A 23,355-nucleotide genomic window follows, 5' to 3' on the forward strand; every position below is an offset into this window, starting at 1 on the left:
TATTTTATAAAATGCAGCAAGTTTTCAAAAAAGTTAAGTTTGAAATTGAAGATTAGCCAACATAAAGTTTAACTATTTGGAATTTTGGCCAATATCATTTACGTACTACACGATATTAAACTTTATATTTTATGGCATTATATTCAAAGTATGGTAGGTACCGTAACGTTACATTATTATTATAATTAGATGACGTGCTAAGGACAATAAAATAAAATCCATGAAACTAGAAGCCATTTAGAATAAGCATTTCGGTATAATGTACTTTTTTTGCAAAAAGTCACGTGAACTTTTCGCGATCCCCATTTTTACATCCCCACACAGCGTATGTGTATATATAAAATAATATTTACGTGTGTGCAAAGACGTACGTTGGATTAGCAATTGTTTCTGATCCAACGACGCCTGACAATCCTTAAATGTACTACAAGACATTTGTAACACTGTAGAATTGTATAATTCTATAATATATGTATCTAATATTATTATATGTGTTTATGTGTGTCTTGTGTCTTGTATGTAAGCATATATATAGTATGATATGCACTGAAGATAATATGTAAGATAAGAAGAATGAAGTACATAATATGTGTTATGTTATATATTATAGAACAATATGTATACAATAGCAATACTCATAACATACAGATGAAATGTTATTATACTCAATACTCAATAGGATTAAAATTCAAGCGACAGAGCTACAATTTTGTATGTGTGTGTGTGTGTGTGTGTGTGTGTGTGTGTGTGTGTGTGTGTGTGTGTGTGTGTGTGTGTGTGTGTGTGTGTGTGTGCTTATATTGTTTCGTGTACAATTAATAGGTACTGTATATTGGTCATTGGTGTAGTGTTTTGATAACCAATATATTGATGTACATAGGTACTTTAGGTGCACATCGTTCAAAAGCATTAATCGTCTCGAGGAAATGTGGGTGATTAGAGCAGGTCTAGGTTAAATAATTTCGATCCAAATGCAAGGATAGGTGATATTCGATTATACGGGGAAGAAAAATTATATTTAAAGCAACATTACCCCGGCAACATTTTGTAAATTAAAAATAATATCATTCCAGTTGGAATATTATGTAAATTTGAATAAAATGATATTTACAATGTAATCAATGATCCAGTTCTGGGTCATTAATAATAACACACAATAAATTAATAAAAAATAATAATAAAAGAAGATGTATTGAAGAAAGAGCATTGAATTGAGTTCGAGAAGAATGAAAGATTCGAAAAAACAAAAGTTAACTTCATAAGAAGTCAAATGGGTGTTGTCATTTCCATAACAGTTATTATTATCATCATTATTTAAATAATGCACTAAATAAATATGTTTCTCTATAAAATAACTGAAATGCTTTCTTGTTAACTTTTACAAATGATAAAACGTAGTCGAAATAAAGTAAAGTAAACCACCATGAAGTATAATACAGATGAATACTTATTTTTTTTTTTTTTTTAAATAGTAATATTAAATCGGAATTACAAATTATTATAGTTGACTAAATAATAAATATTTATCTATATCAGTACATTATTCATAAGTTAAGTAAGCAGTATTCCATTTTAAAACAAAATGATTTTATTTTATTAATTTATTAATAAATAAAACAACAATTTTTAATAAAATTGTATTGAAATATCTTAAGATATAAATTAAATTTATGTCATCTTAAGTCATAATGGTTGATATTTGGCCAAAATATTTCTTAAATCATTTTAAAATAACTTCAATATTCATATGATTTATTAAAAAATAATTTATATTTTTAATTACATAACATTTGTCAATTAATTTTTAATGCCACGAACTAGATAAGTCTTATTGAAGGAGAAATAATTAAATTTATATTTAAATGATTTTATCGATTAATTTCTTTTATATTTAATAATAACCTCGAATACGTTTTATGCAACACTAAAAACCTTATTTTCGCCTACGCATACTTTTAATAACATTTTTGAAACTTATTTTCGTTTATTTTATAAAGAAACAAAAAACACCAGATTGTTATACTTTATAATAAAGGTACGTTTTTCTTAATTTTTTAGCTACAAATATAAAATTATTACCTACATAATTCATACTAAATTATAATTTAAATTTATTTAAACGTACTTGCGATATTTACTTATTCAGTTTACATTTTTAATAGGAAAGTAATTAATTTACATAAATAGGAAATAGCAATACCCATTTGATTTCATATTTCATAAGTCAATTAGAATAAAAGTGTAGTGTTAGAGAAGAACCATGCTTTCGATAAAGCCCAGACAGACGTGCGAAACGTTTAAGTGTTCGTATATTCATTATTATACCTCCTGATGCACTGGCGCTTGGCGGAGCCATGTTGGAATTATCCAGTTCTCCTAAGATTTCTTTCCAACCAGTCGGTGGATCGTAAGGGCCTAAAATTTGAAAATCCATCATGATATCGCACATGATTCTATATTTTTAAAGATTCCATGTCGTTTATCTTGGAATAATAACTCGTAAACATTTCCCGATTAGCTATATTTTAGTATGGTAACATGGGCTCAACTTGAAAAAATATATACTTATTGTACACTTACCAAAAGGTAGTTCGAACCTAGCATCAATCAATAGGTAATGTCCTGTAGGACACCTTGTACCAGTCACTACACCGTCGCTCATTTCAAGCTCAGCATCTAATGACACCCAATCTCCTTCACCATCCTGTACAATAAATAAAATATATGCAAAAAATAGTATAATAATACCTAAATTATAATTATTATGTTTTTCGATAAAATAATATCATATTATACATATATTAAAAATATCCATTAATATATTAAACCGTAAACTAGTAAAATAATTTTTTTTATTTAATATAAAAGAATCTATATATCTTATAATAGAAAACAAGAATTGTAATGAAATAATACCTTTGAATATTAAAAATAAATGTGATATCTGTAGTCACTAATCGTTTATTTGTAAATTATTAAGTTATTATTGCGTTATCGACCTCTATTTATAAGCAATAATATTTATTTATTTAAACGGGCAAACCCAGTTACAATTATTAATTATTATAGACATACGTCTAGGATTTACATAATATTTTGTTATTACATTACAGATTAATCATCTTAAATATAATACGACAGTACAGATAATAATATAATTGATAAATTTACAGGCTTAAGTATATAAATGCGATGTCGTGACGATTATGATTGAAATAATTCACTAAAAGAAAAACATTAAAAATAAAAAAATAAAAAATATATAACAATGAAAAATTAACTTAATGTGATTTTGACATAATAATATTAAATAATATAATACATAATATTTATTTGGGTAATAATTAAAATCATTTAGTTTAGAAACACAAAAAAACAGATTAACATTTAAATCATTTACAAGTTGTATTAATCTATTTATGGCACCACAGCTAACTACATCATTGTAATATATGTTTACCAAATTTCCAACATTTAAAATGTTGAAATAATAAAAAAAAAAAAACTATTTCTTCATTACAGTTTATCTCATAAATATTAATGTTTACTTTCAATATTTATGAAATTGTGTGACTTATAAACAACCGTTTATAATCATATCACATGATTCTATTTTATCTATCTCTTTTATAATACGTAAGTAATAAAATTACAAATAAATTATAAAATCACGATAATAAGGACTATTTTATGTTCTATATTAAATTATCTTACTTATATTATAAAATTAAATGATATAAATATTATAATTGATATTGAAAGTTTATACAACGATATAACTTCAAAAACAACTATGTATTGCTTTTTTATTAAAACCATATGAGATATGACAAGTTTATATGATAAACCTATTAAAATCAAAATTGCAATTTTCTCTGTAATATAACTGAACTCTGAACATCGATGTTCGTGACAACACATAAATAGCATATTAATTTCAGTCTAATAACCAATTGGATTAATAAGCAAGTTATATAAGTGAAAATAATTAGATGACGTGCCTAACCACCAAAACAAAAGTATTTCGACTATATGAAGTAATTAATACATGTATACATATAATAAACACAAAATATTGTATATGTATTAATTATTTTATTTTTTCATATCTCCTAACTACAATAAAATAGGTCTCATATAATATTTTATTTAGTAAGACGTTTTTCATAAAATATGTGATTTATTAGGTACATAAAATAAAATTATAGACTTTGATCGATTTCTTTGGGTTTCTGAATAGTGTACATAGAGTTGGCAATGTATATAACCATTTGATCAACTATTTTCAAGTTTTTAGGTAACTAGATTTCTATTTCTATAATGATCAATTACCTCATTGGAGTAGCGGACTGTTGGAAGGCTGACCATGTGATATCCTATAGCGTAGTCCAAGAGAAACCCTCTACGCCACACTTCCACCAACAGACCCGTATTAACATCATTTGTCTCACTGTACACATAAGATATTATTTATTAATCAAAATGTATTTAAACATTATACAAGGATAAATTAATGAAAATCACAAGGTTACAAGGTTCAGATTTTAGAAAAAATAATTTACCAATTTTAAATAAAGCTTTCTTGAACAAAATTTAAGGTGTTATTATTTTTCTAATACTATTAACTTCATAAAAATATGTCTAACTTTTTAACAAATATTTCAGTTGGTTCAAAAATTTAAGTATTAAAATTAAATTATAAATTTAAAAACATAGAAAGATAATATTATTATATACGTGTATACTGCAATATATGTAATAAAAATATATTAAATGGATAATTTTATAGTATAGAACATAATAAATCCTACTTTGAAACACTAAATGCATCTTAACCATGGATGTAATTATAACATTCTCATGATTAAATCATAAGTGTGTTATACATTTTACTCGCTAATAAAAGTATTATTGATTATGATCTAAAATCTTTACCTAAATTAATAAATTTATCAGGAAAAATTAATCTTACAATAGAAAATCCTGTTGCCAACAAGGATTCGCTCCTTTGACTGTGACGGTAGTACACTTAACGTTTTGTAGTTTTAACGTGGCATATGTACTGAATTGTGGCGCTAAAACAAATCAAATCTATATTTTTATTTATCCGATATTATATTATTATGTAAAATTAAATATGTCCTTAAATTCATGCAATACATTCATGTAGCAAAATTGCCTATAAATAACGCCATGCTACTAGTTTTATTTGTAATTATTTAAACAAATGAACCTAGTTAATACAATTTCATTTAATTAAAAATAAACTAACAAGTAATTGAAAACCGAGTATATTTTCAGTATACTGAGTTTATTCTTTTAGTTCTAAATTCACAATTTTAATTTCTCATAGACATAAGTTTACGTTTTACAATACAACATTAAAGAAAAGAAAGAAACAAAATGTTTACATGTGCTGTTGAGCAAAGTTTTAAGTTAGTACGGGTAATTTGGCGAATTAATGGCAAACAATATAAAGCGTTAAGTTAACAAAAAAAAAACCATAAACGGCCTTATATCTGAACCTAAATTTTCAAACTTCTAAAGCTGTCAGGTCATCAATCTCTTTGTGTCCATGAAAAAACCCATGACAGCGTTGTAATAATAGTATAATAAAATTGTGTCGAGGTGAAAAAAAATTATATTCATAGTACTCACCTTGGTCTCCAACATAACGGGCCATTTTTACTGAAAAAAATAATAACGAAAAACAATTATTTTATAAACGTATCTAAAACAGTTTAGAACCGTAAAGAATTTTAAGTGGAATTCAGTTTCTCTAGGATAATAAAACGGCATATCACTGATCATGACTAACGAGATTTTTTTAATTTTAATTTATACGTGAGTTGAATTTAAAATGATAGCTACACCATAGGATGGTTGAGGGATTGTCGTTTTTAAGAGCGGATAGACAAGGGTTAAGGTTTAATTGACTGAACTGAAATGAAATATGTTTGAAAAACATTTTGTATGTTACCTTTAACGTTGAGGAGGGACATTTTTGTGTCAGCTACGATGTTTTCCGATTATGAACAAGAACCTAAAATAAAACGAAAAACAAGTGTTTGTATTTATTTGTTATTTATGTAACACGATATTCTAACGTGTTTTTTTTCTGAATTTTTACTACATGTATAGCAATTAAAAATACAAAAAAAATTGCAAAATATATTAGATTCTTAAAAACCATTATAACTTTAAAGCATTTGAAAGAAGTTGGACAAAATTAAAAGTAAGCCCTAACTTAACTTTAAACTTTAAAGCTTTGGAGATTTTTTGGCTTCAAATAAAAACTTCTTTATATTTTTTCCAAGTGTTTGTTATAAGATTAATTTTTCATATAATATAAACAAAATTAATTATCTATGTCTATGTTCTGAAAACATTTAATTTTGACAACTTGTATACACAGTAAATGAGTTTCCCTTTCTAAATTACCATAGAAAATGTATTATATGTAATGCAGGGTATTCTAGTCTTTCTAATTTCATAATCCATTACCGGTCCAAGCATAATATGACATATTTCATTAAATGCAGACCATATTTTATAATTATAAATTGCATAAAGTAAACAAAAAATGTCGACTTGGCAACGCACATAAAAATTCACAAGTTATTAAAGTTATAATTTAGAACGTATCTAATTACTCTGTTAACACGTATAGGTATTTATCATTAATTTAAAATATCTTTAAATATAATACTACTAATATAAATATAATACATTATATTCAATACATCGACATAATATCATTTATTTTCTACTATATTTGCAGTATTTTTTTCAAGTAGCACAATGAAATTAATATCAGTTCTTAACCTAGTCAAAATTAATATCGGTAGATTGGTTATACACAATAGGGTAAAAACAGGATTACATGAGCAATTTCATAATACAAATTTACTTATCAGTATTTTTAATTGACCATTCAAGTAGTACGAGTACATTAATATAACATTTTATTACAAAATATAATAAAATCATTTATCAATATATTTATCGACGTTTTGGTTTTACATTAATATCTGAAAACGTCATTTCAATGGTAGATTATAAATAGCCAATAGCTATTATATTCAAATGGCTAAGCTTTGAAAGTCTCAAAGCTATCTCATTTGAAGGGTTAAGACCATAAAGATTCGAATAGAATGGAATTCGATTTACAGTGTAACAACAACAACAAAAACTGTTTTTTATTCGAACCCGTACAAATGTGAAGTAATATTTTATAATATGAATCCTCATTTAAAATAAAATATTAGTGAACGTGATATTTAGGTGTTTAATGCATGAATCACAACATAAACACAAATATAATATAAGATATAAAAATATATAATATAGTTACTCATTTTTAAAGTTTATAAAAGGATATGTAACATGCTAATATTGAATAATAACACTGAATCATCAGTTTCATTTTTATAAACGTTTGGTAACGTAATATTTATAATTAATATGTGAAACGCTTCAAAATTATCGGAGACTATTGTTTTTCATTAAAAAAAAAAAAATGTATAGTTAATGTTAGTGTTAAAATAATACTATAGTATAATATATTAAGTATATTAAATAATTAACCATTAAGTAATGCTAGTTAAATAACAATGATGCTCTGTAGACTGTAGTTATAAATAATAATAACAATGAATTATTATACCATAATTCATAATATACAAGTTATAACCATCTAATTAAGAACGACAACGAGTAAAATGTTCAATAGTTCACAGATATTATTTTTTATTGTATTGATACATGAACTCGTGTAAATAACAATTAAATAAAAACTCACTCCGTCAAGTAACGTTTAAATAAATAAAACGTATTTATTTATCACACAGCAACGGAAAATTATGAATTATTACATTTAAAATGGCGTGAATATAATGACGTAATCTTGGTAGTTTAAGTAGAAAAATATTTAAGGAGAATATAAATACTAACAAATTATAAGTGTCCCGTACAATATTTGTTGTATAAATATCTTAAATACCTATTTTTGTATTTTAATAACTATTTAAATAATTTTCTTTGGAAGAAACAGAGTATCTATACAAACTGTGCTATTTAAACAACTTATTATTAGTAATTAAAAAGGATATACTGTACTAATATATATATATATTAAACTGGCATGATGACAAGTAGAGGGAATAACCTATTAGAGGGATACTTTAATTATTCATCAAAAATACCTATATGATTATAATATTTTTGCCAAAAAAATCTTCTTAATACTTAACAATGTTTATATCTTTATGATATTTATAAATAACTAAACGAATAAAATAGTATTAATTGTATTGTTGAGGAAAATTAAAATATTCATATAAATAATACTTACTCAAATTAAATTAATATTTAACAACTACAACTTGCAAAGAGCCTAGGTACCTCATCTTTAATAAAATTCTTATAAATTACAATAGTGTCACGATTTATAACTAAGGTACTCATATAAACTATATACTAATATATATGTAGGACATGTAGGTACTATAAAACACAACAAATACAACTTTATTGGTAATAATTATTTAAAAACTTAACAGTAATCAGTGAGATATGACGTGTAATTTAATAGTATTAAATTAGGTATAATATAAACAAGATACAATTTATAAATTATGAACTGTGATAGCGTTAAGAGGACGTCATAACCGCATGTGTTGTCTCTGTCTTACGAACGTAAGACATAGCAAATTTGCGTTCAGCCTGCTGTTAGCTTGCTTTAATATTAAATTCAATTTACCTATTATCAAACTTCAAGGTAATAATATTATCTAGAGCATCTCATAGGTTTTTGTTTATATTTTAATTTTTAAACGAGTTACGAGCATTTTAAATTCTTAATATTTTACACAACTATAACTCATTTAAAAATTAAGATATCAATAAAAGCCTATGAGATTCCCTAGATTATAGTACTACTTTTAAGTTTGATAAAAGGTAAATTGACTCTAATATTAGAAAAACAGCATAAAATTGAATCTACTAAACGCAAATTTTCCATGTATTACGTTCGTAAGACTGAGACAACACATGCGGGTATTACGTCCTCTCAAGATCCTTAAATTATATCACTATATCAATGATTGGTCAATTTCATGATACTATAAAACGTTTCTCGGAAAATTATAATTGGTGATACTACCTCGTTTGTATCATTTGTGCGTTTTTTACCCTCTACGGAATTTTGAAATTAAAACTAAAGGGGACGCAAAATTGTAACTATAATAAGAAGCTAGACTCGGTCATCACTTTAACCACTAATCTACAACTCGTACATTATACATATGTTCAATTTTTGATTAAATATTGTTTATGTATTGTATACAATATAATATTATATAATGTTTGTTGTTGGTATTTTATAATTAATTAACTGCAGTACACTTCGAAGCTATTATTTATATATTTTTGTTATTATTATTCCTAATATCGTTAATATACTAGTATTATAGCGTAAATTAAGCTGCTTCGTCGGATTCGCCGAGTCTACCGCACTAGATGTAAGCAATACCATCACACAGGTCACCTCAACAGTCAGCGATATGGCGGGGGGTTGATTATGTGTGGAGAACAGACGAGTAGTTTCAAAACCATAAAATACACGGGCAGAGTGGTACAGACGTCAGCCATTCAGTGTACCTACTAATTTTAATGCGAATAGTTGGTATATAATATTACAGAAACGTCATTGTGCGTTTGCGGCCCGATCCAGATGATAAGACACCGCCACCGCCACACTACATGCCGGCCGCGTTTGAATGCCGTTGATAAGTACAGTATAAATAAACCATGTGCGATTACCGTGTCATACACACACACACACACACACATTCATAACCCTTAACGTATACGCGTGTTTACTGCACACCACCACTGCATGTTTTAATAATAATAATAAAAACACGAGTGAACTTTGCTAGCTAAGTTTCATATAAAACCGTGTAGCGCTGCGTGAACGCGTAAACGACTTTTGCGCGTCACGCGAAAATTAAGATATTTCGGTGTGGTAAGGGTCGCAACGCGTCGAATGCGAAATCGGTATTATATATATATATATACACGATGGGGGTTTATAACATATTATAGGTGTGCGTGCGCGCGTGTGTACGTGTGTACGTGTGTACGTGTAGCTTCAGGTAGGTAGGTATACTTGCTTACCTTTACCGAGTGTATATATTATAATATATACATAGCGAGAAAAGGTCGAGAAAAAAAATGAATAAATGAGTTAGCGAAATCGTACGTACCCGTTTATTATACATATTATTTTGTACGCGTGTGGTACCTCCTATATACAACAGTCTCGCGACAGCAGCGAAAATAGAAATGAAAATCAACGGCCGATGACACGCGAGCGCGTAACCGGTCACGGACGGATGGACGGACCGTACACATCGTAATAACACGCCATCCCGCGCACACAGAGACCTCCGTGTTGTACATATTAATATACGTCATGTACCTATAAATATATGCAGAGTCATACGAGTATGATAATATTATTGTACACAATATATTGTATACACGGCCAATGGAACCGTCGCTGTGTATTTTAATGACACAACGTAATATGTGTGCACGCGGCCAACCGACGTGTGTGCGCGCGTAAATACGAATCGATCGTTTTGCGACCGGTGCGCGGTGGCACATACGCCAGGATAACCTAAACGTCGCGGGTGTACCTTTAACGTATTGCCATAAGTCGTGTATTAGCATATTAATTTTGTATAGCAAATCGCTTATAATAACAACAACAGTACTTAATATACAATGTAACACGCTAATACATAAACGTATTATATACCTACCTACCGCAACGATGTAATAATAATTATTATTAAATAATATAGGTGAACGCGGTACAGAACGGGGAAACTAATAAGTACCAAAAGCTATAGTTGCCTCAAAAATTTTAATTTGATATTTAAGCCGTTTACTCTTTAGGATACGAATATTAATACATATCAATATATGTAAAGAATATTTAAAACATTCAGTTAAATCTCGTGTACAATCAAACTATTTAAAGATTAAAATATGCTTAGGCATCATTTGCTCCGTTTTGCTTCATACCTAGAGAAAGATGGAAACGTCCCACGAATATTATTCAATTTTCATGCATATTAATCACTGATACACTTTTGTACAATAAAATTAATCGACTTGAAATTATATTTATTGAAATAACTTGTACACACACAGTATAAAAAATATAATTATAATACTTGTATTTATAGGAGAAAAATACTTAAAATATATTTTTTATTTTATTAAGAAATTATACTTAATATCTGTATACAAAAAATACAATAAGCAATAACTAATAAGTATAAAAGGTTATATGACTTGACGATTGAATGAAGTGGGTGTCCAGTGACACTACTTCAACTTGAATGGTTTTGTTTTATTAGCGTGTTTTTGTTTCATTTCATTTTTTTTTTTTAGTTTTCTATTAAGGAAGTCACGTGGCCAATTACCCTTTAAGCGAAGAGGAGGATTATCTGGTAGCTTAATAGAAGAGAGATTTGATATTAGGGGATTTAGGTGAACTTAAGTGTTGGAATAGAATTTTTTATAGTGAGTGGAAGCAAGTACTAAGAGGGTAGGAATTTTTAAGTCGTTATGAAGAGTAGTATTGGTAACGTACAACGCAACTTTGATCGATAAGCGTAAATTGATTGACCGGAAGGTTTGAAATAAATTTAGATTTGAGACTTTAGTAGATTTCGTAAATCATAATTAGAGATGTTTATAGAGGAGAAAATTGTCATTGGGTATAATTTTTGAACACAAAAGGTATCTTAAACGATGATGTTTGAAATATTTTTTTAATTTTGAAGTGGGTAGTCAAAGTTAGACGTTTATCGAGATGAATGACCAAGTATTTAACCGAGGTAACAATGGGAATTATTTTATTATTAAATGTTATTGGAGGACTGACTTTTAGGCGCCAAGGTGAAGGTGATATGTAATCATTTATTTTTATTTTCTATTGCTCGAATTTATTGAACCAGATCTACATTTTATTTGTAATTCTAAAGGCTATCAATGGAAACATTGTTGTCTGGGTCAAAAGAACTTTGTAATTGCTTGAAAATATAAAATAATTCCTTTTATTATGAATAAATATAAACTTATTTTTATATAAACTGTATGCGTATACTTAATACGGAGTCCGGTACAAATATTTGGATCTATAATATCCTAGGAAAAAATATCTATTTAAAAATATATAAATGGAAAAGTTAACATTTTTGAAAATACTTTTTTTTATTTTAAGTCGTTACAAAACAAAATAATTTGTTCGGATCATTTTTGCTCATACTTAATACTTCTGTTCTGATATTATAGATTTAGATATTTTTACTTATATTCACGTAGTATATAAAAATACACTGCAAGTAAGTAAAATAAAATTATAAATCCAAAATTAAAAAAAATTAGGTCTATAACCAAGTCTACCCCATTATACCCATAAATATATATATATACTTTTAAATACAGTCATTGCTGATAAACACTGCAAGTAATTTTAAAAATTCTTAGTATTACTAAAATTAAGTTAAAAACACTTAATATACAATGCAAAAATAAAAAACGGTTAAAGCAAACAAATAACATGAAGCTTAAAAAAAAAATAACAGTTTATCTAACTGATAAGAGGAAGGCCTTGGATGATTTAAACTTATTACTGATAAGATATTTGATGTATGATCATGAAATTGTTACTACCTGATATAAAACCAAAGGTCCTAAATATCAATTATTTAATAATTGTTACCAGTATAATATAAGACATAAAATATAGAACGTGCCCGCTATGTCCCACCTTTCCCTAATTATAATAGGTAATAATATTATATCATATTATATATATATTATATAATACAGACAAAGTTTTGAGACTTCAAACGGAGGTATGCCGGTCCTCATCTGAAATGTTTTCAAAAAAATATATCATGTACTCATATAGACAAAATGCGTATAAACCTTAATTATTTTTATAAACATCGATGTTAAACGATATTATGACAACATGATAACTAAAAAAAATTTAATTTAATAATATTTTAAATTTTATCTATAATATTAGCGATAAAAATGTTTAATTTTTTTACTCATGATCTCCCTCAGTCCTCCTCTCCTCGTAATTTTTTCTACAGACAACATATATATATATTACACAAATTAAACATTTATATACCTATACGTTGTTTAACGTGTAGCACTCGTGCGACACCTGAACCAACAAGTGACGCCAGCAAAAAAGATTCGCGTGTGTGAAAACGCGATCGCACATAATACAATAACTACAATAAACTACTAGTATGATATACATTGTGTAAGTAATATATAATAATGATTTAAAACACGATACATGTACAACGAGGTTATGTTTTATATTATAAAATGCGTTATTTTATATAATATATTATTCATGTACGAGAGCGCGTTTATTACTTAAACGTGAAAATAATATTATATTGTATATATGCCAAACGCACGCAAATATTGTTATATTGTATATAATTGTCATTTGTCATACCTACGCGTTCCATATAGGTATGAACGTACCGTATAATATATTATATTGTTTTATTGATAATAAACTAGCGGTGACCGACCACAGTGGCTCTATGACGTTCGCGGCGCATCTGTGCAAACCGCATATAATTTATATCACTACTACATAAACGCCTCGGAGACAGTTTCGTTCATGTTATAAACTATTTTTTTTCATTAGTATTATTTAAATGTATATAATATGTTATATAATATAATGACTATAATAGTTGTTTACTCTTTGGATCCAACTCTCTCTAGGTTAGGTTCTAGTCGTTCTATTTTTTTTTTTCAATATTTCTGCCCCGAGCAAGACTGTAAAACGAAATTTTCATTTTTACACGAACGTCGAACACACATATCATATAGATTCTATAGATTCATATTATATAGATGGATACGGCAACCCATAAAACTCGCATCCAATACACTATTTGTGAGGCGGCGGCACCCTGGAGGGTTCGATACTCTCCGCGTAACCCCCACGCGCCTGCAAATTAACCAGCCGATCAATCAATCTTTTATTTCGTATTTTTTACCCTTTTTTCATCATCATTCTTTGTGTGCGATAAAAAATGTTCTACAATTTTATTATTATTATTTTTTAATAACATTAAAACACTGTGTTTCATATATAATGTTCGTTCGTCTTTCAAGTGCGCTTCAAACACTCGTAGTGATGTGTATTAGAGCCGCTTGATATGACGTCATACATACGCAAGGATGATCTGAGGGTTAAATGTGCAAATAATGTTTTACTATGAGGTGTAAACACACAGTTTGACCGTAATAATAATAATAATAATTACTATATTATTATAATATGTACATGCTTGTGCGTTACCATCTGACCGGGGCGCGTTTTTCTTTTTAATAACTCTTCACAGTCTTTATAAATTGTCGGTCGTCTACCATCGGCGATACCACTGCCACACATTTGACCTCGCACGTGGTGGGCGGTGGCCGGTGGCCATCACTAGCAACCCGCATCATATCGTGTGACTGAACGATGAAACTATGGACGGCTGATGTGCCGGTGTAGCTCGTGTGGAAATTCCGATAAACTATACCCTTTGAAATTAAACATGAAAATTTCATTATCTTATTAAATTAAAATATAAACCCCTATTGATTTAATGAAGTTTCCTACTCTCGACAATGTCCACCGGGAGAAAAACATTACGGTATGGATAGTTCATAATAATTGTGCTTTCTCGAGCGTGGGTAAATTATGATGTGTCTTTCAGAATTCAATTTAATTATAAATTCAATACACTTATATATGATAAAAAAAAAACACCTTAAATTTATATTTTATAACATAATCATATTATACCATGATGTTTTAAAAACGATTGTTTAGATAACAATAAATAACAGTAAACATTATTAATATCTATAGTGTAATCACTGAGTCACCACGGTTTAAAAATATATACGCGAGTATGAGGTTTTCAATTTTAAATAAAAAAAAAAGAGATTGAATCCCTTACTGCATATACATAGTATAAAATAAATTAACTTTACTCGTTTATTTTATAAATAAATGCATAACTTTATTAAGTACAAATAATATCAAACATTCACTTTCTTTCAAAACTAGGTAGAACAATTGTATAATTTAGTTTACAGCACGCACGCGTTTATAATAGTTAGAAAAATAATAGGTACCTACCTAATACATAAATATAATATATAATACATCCAAATTAATTTCATATAAATAATATTACACATCAAAACCAATACAAATAAATTCAGATGTGTAATTACCAAAAATTAAAAAAAATTGTCCAAATAAGGAATTTAGAGGGGCTATGGAGGTAAAAGTTTTTATATTTAAAAGCGATTTATATTTATGTTATGTTGTATTTACCAAATATATTTTGAAATAAATTAGAGTAATGAGATTATAACATGAATATTTTCTAAGTAATTACAGCTTAAATTTATAATATTTATAACAATATTATATAATACGAGACTTGACAATAATATTAATCGGAGAAAATACTACTTTGTATATAAATCACTATTAAAACAGTTTAGACGTCTTAAATAATTGTACATCTTTAATTAATCATTCATTTTAGGGTTTATGGAAATTACAAAATTAATGAACCTCTCTTTACTAGTTCCGTTAAAGTTTGATCAAAGTTATCTGAAACGGTTATTGCGATCAGGAAAAGGATATGATGATCATTTTTTCTATCTAAATATTAGTATTTAATATTTATTACAGATGTTTAATTCAATTGAAAAGTTCATTTTAACTGAATGATAATTACCGAAATAAGATACTTATTCCACTTAAAAACAAATAATCTTTTTTATATAACATAATTATTTAATTAAGGATTTCAAAATTATCGATAATTATCAATATTTTACGTAAAACCATTTTATAAATGAATATATTTTCAATAGATTCAGATCCAGAATTTCTACTAGCATCTTTAAAACTAAGTATCATAACTTAAAATATAATATACTATTACGTTATTTACTTTTATATTAAACTAGATGTTAACTAAACGAAAAATGCCATTAAAATACCCAACATTTTATATTTAAGATGATTTAAAAATAATCATCAAATTAACTTGGAGCATTATTATGACTTTTTGAGGTACTTTATATCAAAAAAATACTTATATTAATAATTTTCCAGTTGACGAAATTCGGTTAAACAATTATTTTTATTTATCTTCCTCCTTAACCACTTATTTTGTAAGCGAAGTAAAAGTAATTTAATCATAAGGTATAAAAAATATACCTGTGCATTTTTAAATGTGTCTAAATTTTAAAATAATTAATAACCAACGAAATAATGAATTCTGCCGTTGAAAACAAAACATAAACGGTTGTGCGTGCTGACCAACCATAAATACATAGGTATTGTTAGCAAAAACAATACCCATCGCTATAAAAGCCAATACAAGAAACGATTTTGTCGACGATATTTGTTTTATGGAACAACATGAGTTTGTCTTAGTTTCAAATTAGAAATACCCGAAACTATTGGTTATACACATTAGACCTCGACAATTCTCAAACCAAAGTTGTAGAAAGATAGTAAAACAGGATAAGAAGAATAAAGAAAAAAAACACTTGTCATTAAACCACTGAAATTTGTTTTACACTTATAATGTGACATTTTGACGTTCAATTGCTATTGGCTAACAAAGCTAGTCAGGTGAAGAATAAAAACACACTGACACCTTATAAACAACATATCATATAATGTACGCTACTCTACAATACAGTATAGAAATTACATTCTTTTACAATTAATGAACTAATATTTAAATGATATTGTATAATTTATAAATATTTAAAATTAAATTAAATTTGTACGTAAGATATAAGTAATAAAATTATTTGTGTATCGTTTAATTTGCTAAAATATAAAATGACGCCTAAATAAATATTTTCAAAATTATTAAACACAAAGTTAAGTAAATAAAGATAGCAATAAAAATTTACTTAATATTCAATGATAAATATAATATATGATACCAACAAAAATATGATGAATAATATAAATTTAATGAATATAAAAAATACGAGAAAGTAAAAGACGAACAACTCATTGTTATGAGTTTGTAGTATTGATCAGTCACGCCACTGATTCGAGTAGGCCACATGCCAACGTATTATAGAACCAAATGTCCTCAAGTTGCAATATTATTTAGTAGTTGAATTAACACGTAAAATTTTATGAAAATCAATTTTGAACGAACATATTGTATTTTTACAGAAACAACTAATAACAATATATCAAAATAAAACTTTTAAAATTCTAATTTGTCAAATTTAATCAATAATTTATCAAGCTCAGACATTATAATCTCTGGGATCTACTTATAGTCAGTTATAAAAACATTATAACACATTATCAATACTAATTACTAGAACAATTTTAAAGCGAAAATTGATTTAAACTCGAGGTAACCCAAAATAAAAAAACTAAAGATTACAGATTGTACTTGATTTTAGGATGTTGTAAATTTGTAAACTTTGAAAATTAAAAATTAAAAAGAATAAAACCAACGCTCTTGAAAATAATTTTCAGATAATTTATTATATTCATGACATTATGATCTTTTAATGTGTTGAGTAATGGTATATTTTTAAGCATTTAAGCCCTCGTGAAAAAAATAACTTACAAGATAATAGATACTAAACAAATGTCCTATATAAATTATCACTATTAGTATCACTGATTAAATATTTGCAATTTAAAGTACCTAATAAAACTTTTTCTTTATTTAGTAATTTATACTCAATTCTCTTTATTTAATTTATAAACATATTTGAATCAAGCTTCTCTTTATTAACTGTACATACTATATACTAAAATATTATATTTTGTTTGTGTTATAATCCTAGTTGTTACTGAATAAGAAATAACGTATTATTATGTCAAAATAAATGAACATTTTGTTGACCACCAAACTCAAAAATAAATCTCACGTCTACTTTAATTATTATTTTTATAAATACAACATACTCAAAATTTCTTTTCTACACTTCAATAATCCATATCTTATATTATAGCCATCCTATAGTTATTGCATTTACCCCTTCGGCTTTCTTACAAAATATTTCTCCGGCCATCCCAATGTTATTCTCAATACAAAATATATTTTAGTACAATAGAAATACTTTTTCTTCATTGCACAGATTGTATCAATCCCCCACGTTTCATATAATTGTTTGTATTTTATCGATATTCTTATACTTCGATAATACTTCAAAAATATTTACAGTATCTTATTCTCGAAAACGATCAATCGTAACTATTATTTTTTGGCTATTATTCATGTATCATACGAATTTTAAATGATATGTGAAGAATAAGGGAATTTCACATAGTGACTTTTAAGTTCCTACCATAATAAATATAGTTAAATACTTTCACAGTTAATTTTTTTCTTGGTCCAAATTACCGAATAACATCATGAAATTTTAGTTCATTTTCTTACTAAAAAAAAAAAAATTATACATTTAAAACATTGGGAATATTAATTTCCTGTTCACATGTTTAAAATATATTCGTTATCTTGATTTATATTTTTAGGGATAATGTTTCCTCATCACCTTTGTATTTGAAGTTTTTTTCATAATTTTACTTTATTATAAAATACCGATAATATTACAAAAATATTAGCTATAATATCATTGATATCGTTTTAGAGCAGACATGTCAAACACACGACCATCTACTCATTGTTTATGGGCGACCATTAAGATCATTGGGAAATTAAGTGAAAATTAAAAAAAACAAAACAAAAAAATACAATTTCTATTTTGTATCGTAAATATATTAGAAAGAGAGAGAGAGAGAAAGAGAGTAATAGATATTTTTTTATACATATTACGCATTTTCTCAGAAATAATTGTTATACATTTGTATAGAATATTTTTTTCGAAAAGTATTTTATGCATAGTATTCTAATAAATATTCTTGGTTCAGTCGATTGATACTTTACGTTTGACATGCTTATATTAGAGTATATTTTGCTTACATATTTACAAATGGCTAAACTGTTTTTTATAATATGTTTTTCTAATAGAAGATTTTTATCATTTTATCATTATATTACGATGTTGAGCTTAAAATTAAACTTAACTTGGTTAAAATTAATTGGTAAAACTTAAAAACACTTTTACAATAAATTTAAAAATTCCATCCTGTATGCATTGATTAATATACTCGTAATATTTATTATAAAAGCTAAAGGTAATTAATTAAAAATACTTTTTTTTTATAAATTATAATTATACCAGTAACTTAAAAGAACACCTAATCTCGTAAATTGATTAATTTAACTGTTATTTTTCGTATGATAAACCTAATTACTTCAAAACAAAGACAACAAAATCAAATTTTTAAAACCCTAAATATAATAGACAAACGTCATAATATAATTATCTCATTTGGATTTTATTTTTATTAAATACAAAATGTTACTGTTGATACTAATACTGTGTTGTTAAATGTTTCATTAGTATCTACAGAATACAGGCAATAACTTCTAATATTCAATGAAACAAAATTGCATATATATATAATTTACTTAAGCCAGCAATACCGAGCAATTCACACCGTTTACAAATAAAACCGCAATGTTTAACACACATATTTCAACGTTCGTTCAAAATTAATAGCCTGTTCGCTCAATACTGTAGGTAGTACTGTAGTAGGTACCTACAACAGCGATCTTTTTTTTATTTACATTCAATTTATTTTACCTAACCTATGTCGTTGTTGTTTTTTATGTTAGTCATCAAAAAACGTGTTACCGTAAACGCCTATCGAATTTAAACGATTAATAATATATAATGTTATTTATTGTGAAACAAAACTAATTGTCTGGAGATTATATTGGCGTAAAATGAAGTTCACGAGAACTTTTTGAAAAGTTAAATCCTAAAACTTTTTTAAACACTTTGATAGCCCATACTAGGTCACACGGTGGGTGTTACACAATTAAATACCGTAAATCTAATTGTTTGCTACAAAACTTGTATAATAACACTATGAGTCATTCATTTATTACAAAATAAAATACTTAATATAAGACTGTGATATAAAAACATCAACTCAAATGTAATGAATATAAAGATATTTAAAAATATATTATTGAAAATTAGAAATACCTTTGATTTTGTATGAAATTATTTCGGTACAACATTAATAATGCTTAAAATCTCAATTTAGAACAATATTCGAAAACATTAATTATAATGATTTACGAAAATACATTTATTTATTAGTTGGTCATTTATGTGTTAAAAAATGATGTAAGTGTAACTTTTCAATAATATTAAATATAATATTTTCGAGGAAATAATACAAAGCATACCATTCAAGGTTTGAGTTAACTATTTTTGGCACTTCTGTATTAATATACAAAATAACTTTATTTTTATTATCTTATTTATTAAGAATATTTTTAAACAAATAAATTGAATTGTTTGCTCCACAATTTCTATATTATTTTATCGATTTAAACGGAATTGTTTTGTACCTATATTCTTTCGGCCTTATAGCATTTGAAATATTGATAACACTGTGCATTCATATAATATTATGGTTATCGACTCGTGGTAAACGCAACGCATGATGGTACGGAGGGAACGTTACGGGGACGCCAACATCCGCATAGTCTACACATTCGGAAACGGTCCACTAATAATGATTACAAACAGCAGTATACTGGAATTCAAAAGATCTTTATGTTATATATATATGCCTTCTTCCTGTCTGTCTTCTGTAGTATATTTACCTATCCATACGTTACTCGTAATATTTGTTGCTTTTTGATACCGTGCAACCGGCAGATATATGAGTCGGTATAGGCGTATACACTGAATTATCAAAACCGATACCGACGAAACTTATATAATATAATACATAATCATCGGTCTGCCACAGTTGAAACATTGGCATTTCGTCATATATTATTATTATACAGCTATCACGACGTACTATGCATTCAATACATATATATATATATATACAGCAAAGATACGCCAAAAGTGTATCGGTAAGTGTCTACAACCGTATAAAATGATGAACGAAACAATAGTGTGCACACGCGCACGCATGTGTGTGTGTGTGTGTGTGTGCGTGCGTGCGTGCGTGCGTGCGTGCGTATAATGGTTAGCAGTGGACACGTTTTCATTGATACCCGACACGAGTGCGGTAGGTCTATGCAGGAAGCTCAGCAAATCGATCTCGCATACCTACACAGTGTCTACGCGTGAAATAAAACGGTTGTGATGCGGAGAAATGACATTTCCCTTATTACAATATCAGTACCTACTGCACCACCGCTGATAACCGTATATTATAATACGCAAGCAAGTAGTTTGGATGTGTGCTAAGATAAAAGTATATCATATTGTGTATCTATGCGTCGTCGTGATGTCGAAAAGTTATACATAATTATGCATACAATACGAGCACGATATGATAAATATAATATTATGTGGTATGGCGTCACGCCGGTGTTCGCTATACGATATGTAATAATAATATAATATATAAATTACGTTTCATACGACACTTGATCAATATTGTCGGTTTTTAATGGCCAAAAGGAAAAACGAGTTTTCATTCGGCAAGAAGAAAATCTAGTTCATATAATACCAGCGTGACGTCATGTGTACGAGGGTGGCGTCACTAGTTGGCGAGTGGAAACTCGATTTTTCTCGTAAATTTTGTTGAAAACAATTTTTTTCCCCGCGCCTCTCTCTAATCCTCGTCCACCACCGACGGCAACTCCTCGTCCACCGTTCCTTACCTTAGGCAACGGATCGTGTAATAAGATTGCCAAAATCCGAGTATCATTCGAGTTGTCGTAAACAGCCATATTAAGTAATAGTAGATACAGCAGAACTTCAAGACTGCGTTAAGAGTTATGTGAAGCCAATGCCGCGAACATTTGTTTTTTTTTTTTTTTTTGATTTTAGACCGAATCGGCAAAAGACTCGACAAATAAACGGAATAATACCGTGTTTGAGTATATAATACACTTAATATGCATTGTGTTCAATTCTAACGACACGAATTCCCTTTGTCTTTTAACCGTAAAGTTCTCGATCCTTTTTCACGTGCCGGCGATAATCAAAGGTGATAATCCGCCGGCCGAGTAATAATAAATACGAGCACATGAAATTATGACGATGCCCGTTTTTCGATCTCTTCAAACGAAACCGGAAATTAGAAAAGTTCTTCTAGGGGGCTGATATAGTATACGTTTTATAGCGTGCGGGCGCCCGACCGTGTTGGCAATAGAGTGGTTTCTTTTCGGCGAGTTTTTATCAAAAAGTCCAATAATTATATACGATGTACGCTATATACCTACGCATCGGCGGTGGCCCAGTTCCATTGTGAAAGAAATTGGCGGCGTGCCTAATTAGTTTTTCAGACGGCTTTTCCCGCGGCGGGAAAAATAACGACGAATGAATAAAAGCTGTGATCGGACGCGGGGATAATAAAAACCCTCCCGGGAGTGAAAAAAAATTGCAAAAATTTACTAGCAATAAATCCACCCGCACACGGGGTGTTCGGCGGGGCGGACAGAGAACACGGGGTGAGGTACGCATCATGTGTACTTACGGCGACGCGTGGCGAGTCGTAGTAATAGTATCGTAGCGGTTGTATAACAGTCGGCGGCGGCGGCGGCGGCGGCGGCGGTGGAGGTTGTGCTAGCGATAGTAGTAGTAGCGGCGACGGTAGTGGTGGTGGCGGCGGTGTCAGTGCTGATGGGTATCTCGTGTTTCCGCGAGACCGTTGATAATAGCAGCGACTGTACCTGAGTGATAATAGCTTTGCGAGCGTGCTGAGGTGCGGCCGCCGTTCGATAGTACAAAAGCGGCGACGGCGACTGCGACGGCAGTGGTAATGACGACGACGGCGGCGGCAATAACGGCGACGACGACGACGACGGCACCGGTCGGGACGACGACGGCAACGGCGACGGCCGTGCGGGGCGAACGTGCACTCGGCGGTGCGACTGACCACTGCGAGCGCGGCGGAATCAGCGACAGCGATAAGGGCCGGCTGTGTCGGACGCGTTGTTGTTGTTATTGTCGTTAGTGCTGCTGCCGTCGGACGGCGGCATCGACGGCGACGGCGACGTAGGACGTAGGCGGCGATACGAAACGGCGGCGAAAGCTGCGATACGGGTGCGCCGTAACGACGGCGGCGATAATAAAGCTCTGGACGGCTGCGGCATCGCCACTGACGGGCACGAA

General features: G+C 28.8%; 1 protein-coding gene across 6 annotated transcripts in view; it reads right to left on the minus strand.

The window, feature by feature from the left end:
- Positions 1-23,042, minus strand: part of LOC113553468 (protein unc-13 homolog A) — a 160,609-nt gene extending 137,567 nt beyond the window's left edge. For 3 of the 6 annotated variants that reach the window (XM_026956813.1, XM_026956812.1, XM_026956810.1), the window contains exons 1-7: positions 22,718-23,042; positions 5,981-6,043; positions 5,659-5,688; positions 4,973-5,075; positions 4,333-4,450; positions 2,581-2,704; positions 2,326-2,415 (exon numbers count right to left, since the gene is read on the minus strand). In XM_026956813.1, coding sequence (XP_026812614.1) covers positions 2,326-2,415; positions 2,581-2,704; positions 4,333-4,450; positions 4,973-5,075; positions 5,659-5,688; positions 5,981-6,002 — 487 coding nt within the window. In that variant the 5' untranslated portion in view covers positions 6,003-6,043; positions 22,718-23,042. Of the gene's footprint in view, positions 1-2,325; positions 2,416-2,580; positions 2,705-4,332; positions 4,451-4,972; positions 5,076-5,658; positions 5,689-5,980; positions 6,044-14,428; positions 14,656-22,717 lie in introns of all 6 variants that reach the window. The other 3 variants (XM_026956815.1, XM_026956814.1, XM_026956811.1) reach the window with 2 other exon arrangements.
- Between the last annotated feature and the right edge of the window lie 313 nt (positions 23,043-23,355).

This window comes from Rhopalosiphum maidis, chromosome 2 (assembly GCF_003676215.2).
Source record: "Rhopalosiphum maidis isolate BTI-1 chromosome 2, ASM367621v3, whole genome shotgun sequence".
NCBI classification, from domain to species: Eukaryota; Metazoa; Arthropoda; class Insecta; order Hemiptera; family Aphididae; genus Rhopalosiphum; species Rhopalosiphum maidis.